Here is a 15,789-nt window from a genome sequence, read left to right on the forward strand (position 1 = left end):
CACTGTTGCTTGTAGTAAATGTGCTTTCAGTAGCTCAATAAAATAGGAGGGGGTCTTTGTGTACTGTGTTGATGATCTTGATTATATTTTGATGGAAAGCATTACTTCTGGATTTAAAGATAATTTAATTTGTGAATCTTTATGGCAGATAACAAGTTTATCTTAAAGGTTTATGTGCCCTTTCTTTGGAAGGGTATAAGATGTCAGTTGGTGCTACAGAGAGAATATAGACTTGAGTATCCCAGCAGGTGAGTGGGGGATTACAGTGATCAAGGAGGTATATGAGAGGTCACTGTAGATTACTTTTCTGGTAATCATATTGCATAGCATTTTGCTTCATGAATAGTGGCACTGAAGTTAATGGAATAAAGCACTCCTCACTCTGCAAAACAATGTCAAAACCAGTATACTTCGTTTAGAAGAAGAGGACAGAAATAATGGGTTAGAGGCCTTAAACAGTCCTCTCAAATTGTGAAGCACTGTGTAATAGCTACAGTACAACACATAGTCTAATGCTGACGTGGCTTATGTGAATGTAACTTTAGGAAACTTAGATCTATTGCATATCCAAGAAAAGCAGAATGTTTTTCATGCTGCCTGTGTTCTGGCCTCAATCAGTCATCAGTGAAGTGGTGCTGGATGGCAGGGATACATTCAAGAACAGAAAGATGATTTTTCCTAAGGAACAAGCCATCCAGATAAGATCAAGTGGTTAACTGATGCCAGGACTAATAATGGATGGTTTCCTATGGATTTGTCTTATTTTTAACGCTGAACAATAACTAGATTTTTTTTTCTCTATTTTGTATGGTGTTTGATTAAAGCCTAAGTTCAACGTACGGACTTTTTCTACAGGCATATTTAGGTGGTCAAGTATGGGGGACGTATATTTTTTCAGAAATTATAAGTAGTTGATTATCTCTGACACTTCTTGGTCTTTTAGTTGATTTGGTCAAAATTGACTACTGAGTTCAAAATTTATTATATACACACACAAGCATTCATGTGTAGCATGATTGTGTAAGCTTTGTTTTCTTGAAGCATTAGGCAAAGAATGAGGAAGGTAGTATAGCTTTGAATGTGTAATGATTGAAGGGCTGCTGGAGCACCAGGAGCAGTAATTGAAAGAAAAGAGACTTACTAAAGTCAATGCTTCTGCTACCTTTTTTTAGCTTGGTTTCACTTGTGGATAATATGGGGCCTTTGTGATCCCAGTGATGATGGCTTCTGAGAGAGGCTGCTATAGATAGGAAGATGACTGTGCTTAGGCTTGTTTGTGCAGAATTGGTATTTTGGAGTAAGGAGCTTACTGTTGTCGTTGATGAATACAAGGGGAAAGGTGTGTGACCCTGGCCATTACCTAATGTCAGCAATGTGTCCTAGGATCTCCCATTTGTTCCTCTGAGTGAGGGTGAACTTGGACTTTGCAAAAGGATTTCTAAACTATTTGGCTAGCTTTAGATCATTGTTTCCATATAATAACGTGTATGACTAGAAGCGTATAGGCTTCATAAATGTTTTGTATGCATGCTACTTGGATCATCTGAGTACTATTTTACTGCATGGCCTGAGGACCCAGTGCACCCAGGTGGTACTGTATAAATTGAATTAGAGAAGACACTTGGATATCTTGACCTGTGCTCATTTTGGAGGAAAACAAGTAGTTGTAGGCCATATGATCTCTGTGGGTTTGTGTTTTGGGGTTTTTTTTGGTTTGGTTTTTTTTTTTTTGAAAGTTGGGTGGTTTTTTGTTGTGGTATTTTTTATTTGTTTTGGGGTGGTTTTGTTGTGTTTTTTTTCTATTTCAGTCACTCATTTTAGAGTGTTTGAATTCTTATCGTAGGACTATGACAAAGAGTCCTCATTTGATGGACTGAAAGCAATCTCTGCTGCTGCCAGAGTTTTTGAGCTTTTTAAAGTCACAGATTTGCCCTCATTCAGGAAACTTAGAACTGTTCTTCCATAAATTCCCACCTTTTAATTCTGCATTACATATTTTGTCCACTTAAAATCATTTAAGTCCTAAGTTTTGCATACCAGCAGAAAAATACAATTTAATCTACAATGCAAGCCATTATTCATGATGGCTTAATGTCTTAGGATAGAATGGTCTGGCTCCCATTCTGTTTCCTTGGGAAAGATAAGTCAAGAGTGAAGAGATTCACAGGTTTAATGGGGTCTATAAGTAGGCAGATTATTCAAGTTGCCACAGCCTGCACTGAAAGCACTGGAGTCCTGAATTGTTTTTTGCAGGTTTGGGTTTTTTTGGTTTTTTTTTAGTGGTATTGATCCACTCTTTTTTTTTTTATTTTCTGACTAAATTCTTTAAAGATGAGGCTCATCATTATGCTGCTCTTTTAAAAAAATATAAGTTATCCCTGCTAAAGTTGGTGGCTTTCCTAGGCAAGGGCTTTCCTTACTGTTGTTACTCTGTGTGGGACCTCAAAATAATATATAGTTTTATAAAGTGTTTAAATACCTCCTGACTCCTCTGTTGTGTTATAATGGTAAACACTGTTAAGGAGGGTGTTTTGTGTTTATTTTCTGTAAACATTTGTTAAGTACACATAAGGATTATGTATCCAAAATAAAACTCAACTGGAAAATTGAAGATATATGTATTTAAAAATTACTTTAATTTTCTGATACAATATTATATTTATGTCAAGTTATTTTCCACTATTGGTGATTTCTATTTTAAATGTCTGAATTCAAAGGAAAACATACTTCCATAGGCCCTGACTTATTCAATAGTGAGCTCTAAATTGATTCAATTTGAAATCCAGGAAAACCAAACATACTTCATATACTTTGCAGCTTTTCCTTTTTACAATGTTTCGGGGGCACTTCATAACAAAAGATACAGCTTCTTTCTGTCCTGAAAGAGTTGGAGCAGCCACTTACTTTCTTGTAAATGAATGTTTGTTTTTATTTCAAACCTGAAGAGGACTTCTGGCCTATTTTGGGAACTGATGATATTAGAAAAAAATAATTTATTAAAAGCCAATTGCAGTTCTTTACCTGTTCCTTAAGACCTCCTTAAGACCTCAAAGTTTTTGGGTTTGCTTGTAACTGTTATTTTCCAATAAAAATTATATCTGAAGAACACTTGGCTCTGGGATATACTAAAATCAAGTGATTTGCTGAAACATGATAGTTACCATTTAATGTTTTGTTTCCTTTCCCCCTGGGGTGTTAAATATTAGATATAGGCTCAAGTATTTGTCTCTCTGGCTTTCAGTTGCATCGCAGCAGGAACAGAATAAAACTGTAGAGGTGTTATGAAGCATCTCTGAAGCAGGACTTTTATTTTTGCTCCCAACTCAGGTCAGCCAAGAACTTGGATTTTTGTATTTGGTAGGTTACAGAAATCAAAACTTTATAAGTGCATGTTGGTTCACAGTGTTGGTCAGTTACTCAGCAGTCTTAAAGCTGGAAGTCTGCTGGGACAAAGATTTAGAGCACAAATAGTGTATCTTGGGTTGTTTTTAAAATTTATTTTAATATAAGCTTGTTCTGTGATAATTAGTGTGTTTACATATGTATACACAATTATGCTCGCATAATTATTTTGTCAAAGATATGTTAAGTCTGCGGTCACATATATTGAAAGCTAGTGTCATACTTTCTGTATGCTAGTATGTGTATATTTATGTAAAAATTTACTTGTGCTTTTTAAGTAAATGGGTATTTGGTCTGAATGCACATAAAGCTTAAAAATTGAACAAACAAACAAAAAAACCTTACATGATACATCAGTAGACTAGGTGTCTGTTAGCTAGGCCTAGTTACCCAAAGATTGATTGAAATGAGGGAGGGGAAGAAAGTGAGACCACAGTTTAGGACTTTGTGAGAAGACTTTTGGAGGCAGTAAAAATGAGTTTCACAGAACTCCTTGAGAAGAAACTGTCCTTGGAGATTAATATGAGGCTTTGTCCTGCTTTCAGCTGGGATAGAGTTAATTGTTTTCCTAGTAGCTGGCATGGTGCTAGTTTTGAGTTCAGTAGGGAAAGAACTGATGATAACACTGATGTTTTCAGTTGTTGCTAAGTAGTGTTTAGTCTCAAGTCAAGGATTTTTCAGCTTCTCAAGCCCAGCCAGTGAGAAAGCTGGAGTGGCACAAGAAGTTGGCACAGGACACAGCCAGGGCACCTGACCCAAACTGGCCAACAGGGTATTTCATACCATGGGATGTCACATCTAGTGTATAAACTGGGGGGACTGGGGGCAGGGGATCGCCGCTCAGGGACTGGCAGGGTGTCGATCAGCAGGTGGTGAGCAATTGCACTGTGCATCATTTGTACATTCCAATCCTTTTATTATTGCTGTTGTCATTTTATTAGTGTTATCAATATCATTATTAGTTTCTTTTCTGTTCTATTAAACGGTTCTTATCTCAACCCATGAGTTTTACTACTTTTCCCGATTTTCTCCCCCATCCCACTAGGGGGGGTAGTGAGTGAGCAGCTGCGTGAGTGAGCTTAGTTGCTGGCTGGGGTTAAACCACGACAGGCTCCATCTTTACCAGCCACCGATTAAACAGATTTGATTATATTAACTGTTACATTTAGTATTTTGCATAGCATAGTGAAATGCCAGTTTTGTTGGTTCAATGCTAAAGCTTTCAACCAAAGCTATGAATAACAGCAGAGACGCTAAAGCTTTCAACCAAAGCTATGAATAACAGCAGAGACACCACAGCTGTCTAGAGATTCAAAAGATATTTTTCTATCAATTAAAACCTAGAAATTCTTCCAGTAACCAAAATAGCTGTGATTTAGCCATTGGTTTATTGCTTAGTGTCATGGCTGTTGGTTGGTGAGAAGAGTGGCTTTTGAAGATTGTTTAGGGAAGTAATTGAGAAGTAGAGCATGGGGGTTTTTTGTGTGGGTTTTTTTGAATGTGAAGGATCTTATAAGGATGTGAAGACTGAGCGTATCCTAGTACTGAGCATTGATGGGTTGGCATTGATGATGCCAAGTATGCCAGTATAGTCAGCTAGAGAGGCCACAACTTTCAGCTGTTGGTTGAGTGCTTGTCCATGTTGATTCTTCTGTAATCTCAGGCTCTTGTGTGCCAAGATACTTTTTAGCTGGTGGTGGTCATCTTGTGGGGACATCCAAAGAGTTGGATGAACCTAATTGATCCTCAGCTTCTTAACTCTCCTACAGTTATGGAATCCTCGGTGTTAGCACTATCTTTGCATTATGTTACTTTTAGTTTAACCAGTTAGAAAAAATGAAGTAATTAAACTTCTCTTAACTTTCAATTTGGGGCTCACCCTTCTGCAGAGGTGAGCCAACAGAGCAAAAGCTAAATTCCCACTGGTGAGAACTTTCCCTCTGTGTGGTGCTGGAGTACTAATTGGGAATGTTTGCTTGCAATACCTGCTCTCTCTTGCTGGAAAAATTATGTTTCACCTGGTACCACTTCTCCAATCAAGATTGAAAATATAGGAAATCCATCTGAAGCTATGGCCTGCATGAAATTCTCAGAAGGTCTCTGTGAACATTTAAAGGGGAGACTAGTCCTAGACTCAGTCTCCCTCCATGAGGATGATGTCTATCCTGGGTCACTGAATAAAGAGGCTTTGAACTTCCACTTTCATTTTGGTATGAACACCTTTTGGCAGAGAGGAGCACTGCTGTCAGGATGAGCCCACACTGAAGTGACTGTTTCTTCAGAAGTAGTATTTGGAGTATTTTCTGTGTAATGGCACTCCGCTGGGATGGATCTAAACCAGTGTTGGGACATTTACTTTCAGTCACGGTTTCTCACATACTGACTTAAGCGGTTCCTGAGTAGATATACTTGGGGTAGGTTTATACTGTTTTCCCCAGTTCTTATACTTTCTCAAAATACTCTTTTGTAGCACAGATGAGTTCTTGATCTGACCCAGGATTGTAGTTCTGACACTCTTAACTTCAGTATTTGTTTTTAATCTTCATCTAAAGGTTAAACTACCAATGAATGAAACACAGACTAGCCTAAATAAATGCTATGTTTGAGACTTGCGTTATTATTCAGGAGTGTTTATAGGCAGATGGTGTGGTGGTTTGGCTTTTCTTTTTTTCCCCCCATTTTATTTTTGTGCAAAATAAGGGTCTGTGTCTTTGAAGAGTCATTTTAAAGAATTATATATAGTGCATTTGTTTTCAAAAAGTAGTACACAAAAATCATGTAGTAGGAGGCACAGAATTTGGAAGGAAAAAAAGAATGTTTCATGTATGCAAACAACATTTAAACAATTGTAATATTACTTGTGTTAAATTGAATTTACTGTTCTGGTCACTAGAATTTCCTAGGCTTGAAAGCAAGTTACTCTGCTTTTCAGCTGTCAGTTTCCAAACTTTTAATTAGTTGCTGAACGCAGGGAGTAAGTAAACAGAAATAAGGAAAATCTCTGCATTTGAAGAAGCTACAGCTGTTAGGATCAATTGAACATTTCAAAACATATTATTGAACTGATTGGACAGTGAGGTGGTCTGAGTGTGTCTTTGAACTGTTACTTGCTAACACCTGTTGTTCAATAAAGATTTAATTTCTTATAAGTTTATAGAGGTGGTCAATTTCTACAAAAGCAAATCTGTCAAGAATTTTTTTATTTTTTTTATTTTTTTTAGATTTTATTTGTAAAACCACATTCTCTTTATTTAATAAAGTTAAGCACAAAAAAAAGTTAAGCACACTTTTGGGGTAATTTGAGGCATGCAGCTGGATTTATACAAATTTTTGTCATCTGTCCAAGATCTCATCCCACTTCCTCCCCAGTGAGACAATGAGGACCATTTATGCCTGGCCAGCTGAACAGCTTTACAGCCTTGAAAGGTGGAAGAATGTAAAGATTGAGATGCAGTAAGGACAGCAGAAGGAATTGCATGCTCTTGTTCTCTCTGCTACTTCTCATTAGGCAATAAATCTTCCTAACCTGCCCTAGTGTGTTGGTTGTCAAGATCTTGAGGACACTGCCAAATATATGGCAGAAGTGGTGGATAACAGTACTGCACCTCTTCAAGAAGTCAAGTCTGCTGACTATCGTAAATCCTTCTTCTGCCTGGAAAACTTAACTTTCTAACAAATAAAGAATACCTTTGGGGTATATAACAACTCTGTGGTGTCAGCCAGCAATATTACCAGACAAATGGCTAATACTGCAGTTTAATCAAAAAGTTGGTCATATGATATAGATGGCATTGCATATAACAGACTTCAAAAAAAAAACAACCACCACCCCCATCGCTACCAAAAAAACTTTTAAACTATCTTTGGTTTTGGTTTGAGGTTAAATAATAACTTTAAGAATTTGGATAGGAATCTTTTTATGGTATATGGAGACTTTAGTTAACTTTGCCCCTAGCTGAAGATGGGTACACATTGGACCATGGATGTAAGATAGGGTCACTAGGAATATTTTTGTTTGGTGTAGACTTACTCATCCTGTTTCATGTTCGTTATACTGATTATTTAGTTGGCATGTGATAATGTTGTAGCATGATATGGGGGGATTTTTGCATGACATAAGATTATGTGGACATAGTGCTTCTTTTTTTGCCTTTAAAAACTGAAGGCTCTTGTTGCAGTGAGTGTGGATGAAGCTCCAGATGTTATTTTGTACATCTTCTTTAAAAAAAACTTATGACCTATGTGCTTAGTTTGGGTTGCTGATTTTAATTTTTCTTCTCCGTTTGCTTTTTCATGTTTGTGCCAACATTCTGCTATCTACCAGAAGCCTGTAGCAGAAATGTGAAAATTTGTATGAATGGAGGGTGAATGGGAATGCACATACGCACGCGCGCACACACACACACAGACATGCATGTGTGGAAGCACCAGATGGAATGAAAAAAAGGAGGCATAGGAAGGCGTGTAAATCAACTGGTGTTGATACTACCTGGACTAGCAGGTCATTGAAGTCACAGACCATCTACAAGAAGTTTCTGAAGACACTCATATCAGGAAAGCAAGGGACAGCATTCACACAAATGAAAGCCAAGGCTTAAACCATTAAGGTGATTGCAGAGGACAAAGAACAGGGCTAGAGCCTTAAGACATCCTGAGGTGGAGACAAAAACAATCAATAACCTTTAGTGACTCACAGAGGAGGGGCAGTATGGAGAGAGACAAAAGATCAGAAATATGCAAAAGGAGCACATGGCTGTCAAGCTAGGAAGAACAGAGAAAACTGAAGTACTTGTTGATAGCCAGGGTCCTTTGTCCTCCATACGCTGCATGGAGTCCTGACCAGGCTTCCTGGATGCACATCTTTGCAACTGAATGCTGGACAGACATTTGGATGTGTGTCTTTGTGCTTTTGAGTATGTGGTGTGAATGAGTGAAATGTATTTTCTTTTAAAATAAAATTACCTCCCCCTCATTGTGATTCCAATACAGAGAAGGCACTTGTAACCTGCTTATGGAGTACCTGCTCAGAAAGGAGGAGCCTTCAGGGCTTAAATGTGTATGAAACTGTTTCCTACTTTCTTAATGTTTGACATGCCTAAGGAGTTTAATTTCTTTTTGTATCGGGTCTGGCTGAGATGAAGTTAATTTTCCCCACAGCAGCCCTCATAGTGCTGTGCTTTCTATTGGTAGCTAGAAGGGTGGTGTTAGCACACCGGTGTTCAGACTACTGCTGAGCAGCGCTCACGTAGCATCAAGGCTGTCTCTCTAACATTTCCCCCCTCACCAGCAGTCTTGTTGTGGGCAAGATCTTTGGAGGGGATGTAGCCAGGACAGCTGACCCAAACTAACCAAAGGGATATTCCATACCATATGATGTCTGTTCAGCAGTAAAAGCTAAGAGAAAGGAGGGGGGGCATTTGTTATTAATGACCTTTCTGTTCTGGAGCAACCATTATTGTGTACTGAAACCCTACTTCCTGGGCAGTGGCTGGACATCGCCTGCTGATGGGAAATAGAGAATAAATCTCTTGATTTTTCTTTGCTTCTGCATGCGGCCTTTGCATTTGCTTTATTAAACTGCCTTTATCTTGACCTACAAGGTTTTCTTCCATCTTATTTTCTTTCCCACCCCGGTCCTGCTGAGGAGGGGAGTGATAGAGCGGATTGGTAGGTACCTGGCACATAGCCAGGGTCAACCTAACACGCTTTTGGAGTTAGAATTTAATTTGTGTCTTTTAAAAACAAAATAAATGAAAACAAACCCTGAAAAACAACAAAAAAACATTTAGGGTTGCTTAGTGAAATCTTAAGACTGTTCCTTTCTTGGTAACAGTCTGCTACCCTATTACCACTGAATTAATGGCACAAGTTGAGTATCTTTAAAAGTATAGATCTAAGTTGATTGAGAAGATGAAGAATATAAGGTTATTAAGCAAGCTAAGACTGTTAGTTTGATTTTTTTTCTAGTTGATACCTATATGTTAAGTTGATATTTTAGTAATTTGTGAATACTTATTTATTTGCATGTTTTACCAATTTTGTGGATTAGTCTGTTAAGTGGGAAAGTTGCCATGCATGAATTTCATTACTGTGCCCTCTTGAAACCTTGGTAAAATACTCCTTCAGATATTGCCAATGCTGACAATGTGCTGTGATGGATGCAACATTTTATCTCTGAGGAAGACAATTTAATGCTTTTGTGTGTGTGTTTAACACTTTTTTTTTTCAGGAAGGACCTTTAAGGCCTGTACTTGAATGCATTGATCTTGTCAGCAGTGAGGATGAAGAACCTAACAGCAGTTCTTATATCCATGTGAGTATGTTATAATGTATTTTGGGACTTCTCGGTTGAAGAAAATAGTCTGCTGTATTTTTTTTCCCATCAGTTACTCTTAACAAAAAAACTTGTTAGAGATATTTTTAACAAGTAATAAATAAATAACCCAACATTAAAGTCTTTTGATTTTTACCTGGTGCTGAGTGGAAGGCAAGAATGCCAACACTTCATTTTTTCCAGAGCCATTTTTTGCCTTCTTGAAATGGATTTGGAACTTTTATTTGGCTTTCAGTGGTTTTAGCAAGCATGTCGAAGAAAAATGTCACTTTACAAGTGACCTCAGAATTCAGTGTGTCCAGTCTAGCCTGCAGACGTATCTGGCCTACTCCCAGGTCTTTTCCTTCTAAAATAACTTTTTAGGAGCAGTTTATAGGTTGGAGGACCTTATTCTGATGACAACCTGGTTTTAACTCAACCTCGTTCTTCATAATCCCTCCTAAGAATGTATGTCAGAAGCAGGCTGGTCAATTCATGTATCCCCCAAGCTTATTGGGCCTACTCTGTGGAGCCTTTGAGAGGGACAGTGACGAAGACTGACTCTATTAGAGTTGTTTTTGGTAGCAGCGGCCATCTCTTGACTTCTGTTTTCTAGTGTTGCAGTAGAGGATGTGTATCATAAACCCGGTTCTTAAGGAAAGGTGGGTCTTCTGTATGTGCACAGGCTCATTCCACCATGATGATTGCTAGAGCTGATCGTGTAACAGGAGCAAACTACAGTGTATACCCTATCCCTTATGCTCGAAAAAGCTAATGATCTGCCTTTCTGAAGATATTGGGCAAAGTTGTCTTTGAGCAAGAATAATACCAGTTCTCAGTTTTTCAGGTGGGCTGCATGTTGGCTTTGAAATGTTCAGGAATTTTGTTTACCTACTTAGAAGAATTTACATAATTTTTAATTTGTTGGAGACTTCTAGGGCACCCAGCACAGTCATCCATGTTCCTTCTAGTGCTTTGGCAAGGCTAATGTTGACATTGAATTGCCTTGAATATGTAGGGAGGTGGGGGTTGTTTTATTTGTTTGTTTATTAACAGAAGTTACAGATGCTGGTAGGTAAGAAGAGAAAACTAGCAAGGTAGATCATGGAAGTTAGGATTGGAGTATCTGTACTGAATTATGTCCTGATGCTTGGGTATCACTTTTCACTGTATTAGTGCCTGTTACTTAACAATTACCAAATAAAAGTTTAACTTTCCAATTGTAGAGCAATACTAAGCGTAAAGATCACGTTGACTATCAGAAAGAACGAGTTGCATCAACCTTGGATCGTCTGGCACGCCATGTTGAAGTAGAGAAACAACAAAAAGAAGAGAAAAACAAAGCCTTTAAGGTATTGGACGTATTTTGGTTCAGTAGAATTGCATAATACAGGCCTTGTAGTCACAAGTGTGTTTGTTTTCACTACTAGGTAAATAAAAAGATTGGTGAGCTAGACCTGGAACTAGCAACTAGCGATTTTTGCTTCTGCGGCATCGTTTGAAACACAATATGGCCTTTAACTAATCAATTTGCTAGTCTTATTGCAGTTCCTAAGGTGGGGGGGGAGGGGGGGGGGGGGAGAGGGGGTGTGGTGGTGGAACCTAACTTCCTGCAAGCCAATGACAAAAACTTGTTCTCTTGTTTGTATATATAGCAGAAGGACCTTAGCATCAATTATTCTGGTTGAATAATTGAAAAACAACAGTTATCACAAAATATCATGCAGCAAGCCTAGTTATCTACCTGCTTTTGTCTGAGATTTTTTTGGGAAGCTGTTTGCCACATTAAATGTCTGTATCAAGTAGTATTTTATAATGGGATAAAATTTTCTATGTACAAGGCATAATTTTGAAGTTGAATGCTATTAATTGTATTGTGCAGCCATTTGAAAGGCATGGAATTTTAAATTTTTGTTACAAACTGGGAGGTACAGTCAGTAGGCTTAAGGGTAGGGCTGCTATCAGCAGGACCTGGACAGCCTGAAGGAGTGGGCTTAGAAGAACCTCATGAAATTCAACAGAGACAAATGCAAATCCAGTATTTGTGGAACATGCTGACTCTCCAGTCTCATTTTCTGAATACTTTTAATGGCTTTTAAAGTCACATAATTGTGCTATAGTTACAGCTTGTTACAGTCCACAATAGACTATGCAACTATAATACAACAGAGTAAAAGGCTGCTAGATATAGTCCAAGGTAGCCTTGAAGTACAGAGGCCTACATCCCTCTCCTGTCTTCTCTGCTTAGAATTTGGCAATCTGTTAATGTCTCCACATAGTTTTTAAACTGTAAAGTGGAGTCAGAGATAGCTATGTAGCATTTAAAGTAGTCTGAGAATGAAGGTTAAAAAATCCTTTTGTTAATGATGAATATTTTCCTGCTGGGCAGCTCCTCACTCATCATCAGGTAATGCAATCTGCAGAATTAACATTACTCTTCAAAATGAAACTGCCTGCCCCCAACAATGGAAGAAATTGACTCTTTGGTTTCAATAACCATTTTGTTGCCTTTTTTAAAATTTCATTATTATTTGTTTCTTTTTATACTCTTACAATCTCAAAAATTATCTTGGCTATCTACATGCTTCAGAAACTTCAGTAGGTGCAGTAACAGTAAATTAATTGACCTAAGCTGTAGCTTTTGTTTAGGGCACAAAAATTAGTACTATTTTTGTAAATTTCTTTTAATTGCTGTTACATTCCATCTTTATTGCATTATATAGAAGCTAGTCAAGTTGTAAGATCCCCCCTGCCCCCTAGGTTTTTGTGGGTTTTTTTATCCTTAGGTTTTTGGAGACCTGCATGTAAGTTTTGGTATACATACTTAATCTTGAATTATTTTTTGTTTAAATTTTATCGCCACCTTGCCTGATATGTTTTCCCCTTCAGGAGAAAGTTGATTCCCAATATGCTCATGGGTTGCAAGAGCTGGAATTTATTCGGGAACACAGTGACAGAGAAGCTGCAAGGTTATGTGTGGACCAGTGGTTAAAAATGCCAGGTAAGAATAGGAAACTAAGTTTCAGTGATACATTTTCTAAGTCCTGCATTGGAGAATAGAACACGTGGTAATTGCATTGAGCAATACTGACATTGAGCTTGCAGGTGCCTCTTATGTGTAACCAAATCTTACAATATTAACTTTGCTAGAGTGTGGCATTTCAAAGTTCTTACACGCTCATTTCCATAAAAGCTATTCTTCTAACGTTTTGCTGCTTAGAAAACTTAGTATACAAAGTCTAAAACCCACTAAGGCAATGTTAACTACTTTTATAAGCAAAGTTGCTAGAAGGAAAAATATTACTGTTGAACTGTTGCTCAGGAAAATGTCTACATAAGTAAGTATAACTTCAGAAAGTTCAATCATTTTAAAATACTGCCTGGAGGAAGGGTGTTAAAGTGTTTGAAAAGTAATCCTACTGGGGATTGAAGAGACAGATTCTTAACTGAAGGAGCAGACTTACTCTAGTAGGATTGAGTTACAGTGCATTGTTAGCTTGCTTTTAACAATCAATATAATTTGATTTTTAAATGCTTTAGGGCTTGTGTGTTTTTTGTTTTATTAAGCCTCTATAATTCAGATTCTGGTTAAGTGCTTTGTTTTACAACACAGGTCTCAAACCAGGCACCATTAACAGTGGAAAAAGGGGTATTTATAAGAGGGCAGGTCAGACACAAGTCAACAGCAGTCCCATATCTTGTCCTGTGATGCATTGCAACAGGGAGTTTGATAATGGACATCTCCTCCTAGGTCACCTTCAAAGGTAAGGACATAGTGCAAGAGCTCAGTGCAAGAAATAATAGTGAAAGAATATGCTCGAACTTTGGACATCAGCGTCAAGTCTGCTTTAAACTGCCTGTGGTGACAAAATTCCCTTTGGAGAGCAGATTGATATGTTACAGGTTTTATAATTGATTTCTTGCTCTTGTTGAGCATTTTTTAATATCTGGTTTTTTTGAGAAACAAGATTTCTGTTCTCCACTTCTGTTATTTCTTCATCCAAACCTGAAAAAGAGCAAAAGGCTAATGTATACAACTTGATGGCAAAATTTAAAAAATGCCCCTAATGAAGGGGAAGAGGAGCAAGAGCTATAGGCCAGACATCTGTTTATAGCTGATCGTTGCTAGTCAACACTCACTGTGTCTGGGGTCAATTCCAGCATATATGCTGCCTTTTAACTAGTGATTGTGTCATGGGGAAGATGGTAAGGAGAGAAGCTGAGGGGAGTGTTGTGAGTTAACCCCAGTATGCAGCTCAGCCCCTCACAGCTGCTCCCTCACTCACCCCAGTGGGATGGGGAAGAGAATGGGAAGGGTAAGAGTGAGAAAACTCTGGGCTGAGGTAAAAACAGTTTAACCAATAAAGCAAAAGCTATGCACGCAAGCAAAGCAAAATAAGGAATTCCCATTGGTGGCCAGGGCTTTATCACATATAACAGTTTCTTGGGAAGACAAATGCCATCACTCCAAACATCCTCCCTTCCTCCTCCTTCATGCAGCTTTTATTGCTGAGCTCAGCATCATACGCTATGGAATATCCCTTTGGTCAGCTGGGGTCAGCTGTCCCAGCTGTATCCCCTCCCAGCCTCTTGCCTACACCCGAGCCTACTTGCTGTTGGGGTAGTCTGAAAAACAGAGGTGACCTTGACGCTGTGCGAGCACTGCTCAGCAATAGCTAAAACATCCTTGTGCTGTCAACACTGTTGTTCGTAAATTGTTATGGTTAGTTGTGCATCTGTAACAATCCAAAAGACAGCACTGTACAAGCTGCTATGAAGAAAATTAATTCCATCCCAGCCAGAAGTAGTGTGGGGACGTAAAAATAAATACATTTTAAAAATCCCTCTGTAGGAAATCAAGGCTTTGTTAGTTTTCTTGCTCTTAAAACCAGTATGATTTCTCTGCGAAGTGGTCATTATAACAGGTAGGCTGCAGGGACCATCACCTCTGTACAGGTGTTGTGGTTTAACCCCAGCCAGCAACTAAGCACCATGCAGCTACTCACTGACTCTCCCCCATCCAGTGGGATGGGGGAGAAAATTGGGAAAAAGAAATAAAACTCATGGGTTGAGATAAGAATGGTTTAATAGAACAGAAAAGAAGAAACTAATAATAACACTAATAAAATGACAACAGTAGTAATAAAAGGATTGGAATGTACAAATGATGCACAGGGCAATTGCTCACCACCCGCTGACTGACACCCAGCTAGTCCCCCAGCGGCGATTCCCCGCCCCCACTTCCCAGTTCCTAAACTAGATGGGACGTCCCATGGTATGGAATACACCGTTGGCCAGTTTGGGTCGGGTGCCCTGGTTGTGTCCTGTGCCAACTTCTTGTGCCCTGGCTGGGCATGAGAAGCTGAAAAATCCTTGACTATAGTCTAAACACTACTGAGCAACAACTGAAAACATCAGTGTTATCAACATTCTTCGCATACTGAACTCAAAACACAGCACTGTACCAGCTACGAGGAAGACAGTTAACTCTATCCCAGCTGAAACCAGGACAAGAGGATACTTCAACTGATGTGGTTATTGATAGGGGAAGTGAGGAATTTTACGGTTTAAGTTGATTGGATAGGTTTTTGTCCCACAGCTTCAAAAAAACAAAAATTTCCCATTAAAAATTTAAAAAAAAAATTCCCATTTTGACTATTTAGAGGGAACTAGTTTGTTAATTATTTTTCCCTCTCCAGGTTTGATCATTCTCCTTGTGACCCAACAGTCACATTACATGGACCCCCAAATAATGCTGTTGCCTGTGTGATATGCTGCAAAAGTTTTTCAACGTCTCAGCAGTACAGTGATCATCTTCTATCTAAGGCAAGATCATAAGGATAAGTAACTCACCTGACTGAACATAGCAGAGGGTTTTCAGGATGTATAATTATGCACTGTTGTGTTTTTTTTTTCCTTTTAACCCTCTTTTCCCGGCCTTCTTTTAGTCTTCAAGATAGCTTTTCTTATTCTGCTGTGTTTCAAACACCTGGTATATACTGACAGTAGTGCCATCAGATCTGCCCATGAGGTTGTACTTTCCACCACACTTTTGAGAGAACCGTAGTTCTGTC

The 15,789-nt window shown here is 38.5% G+C and overlaps 1 protein-coding gene across 7 annotated transcripts in view; it reads left to right on the forward strand.

Annotated features, from left to right (window-relative positions):
* The window catches only part of ZNF451 (zinc finger protein 451), a 45,970-nt gene that overhangs the window by 1,574 nt on the left and 28,607 nt on the right, over positions 1-15,789 (forward strand). For all 7 annotated transcript variants that reach the window (XR_007508254.1, XM_049818281.1, XM_049818283.1 and 4 more), the window contains exons 3-7: positions 9,632-9,715; positions 10,942-11,067; positions 12,605-12,716; positions 13,329-13,479; positions 15,415-15,541. Coding sequence is in view for 6 of the 7 variants with exons in the window: in XM_049818281.1 (XP_049674238.1) it covers positions 9,632-9,715; positions 10,942-11,067; positions 12,605-12,716; positions 13,329-13,479; positions 15,415-15,541 (600 nt within the window). In the remaining variant the exon portion in view is untranslated. The remainder of the gene's footprint in view (positions 1-9,631; positions 9,716-10,941; positions 11,068-12,604; positions 12,717-13,328; positions 13,480-15,414; positions 15,542-15,789) is intronic.

This window comes from Accipiter gentilis, chromosome 15 (assembly GCF_929443795.1).
Source record: "Accipiter gentilis chromosome 15, bAccGen1.1, whole genome shotgun sequence".
NCBI classification, from domain to species: Eukaryota; Metazoa; Chordata; class Aves; order Accipitriformes; family Accipitridae; genus Astur; species Astur gentilis.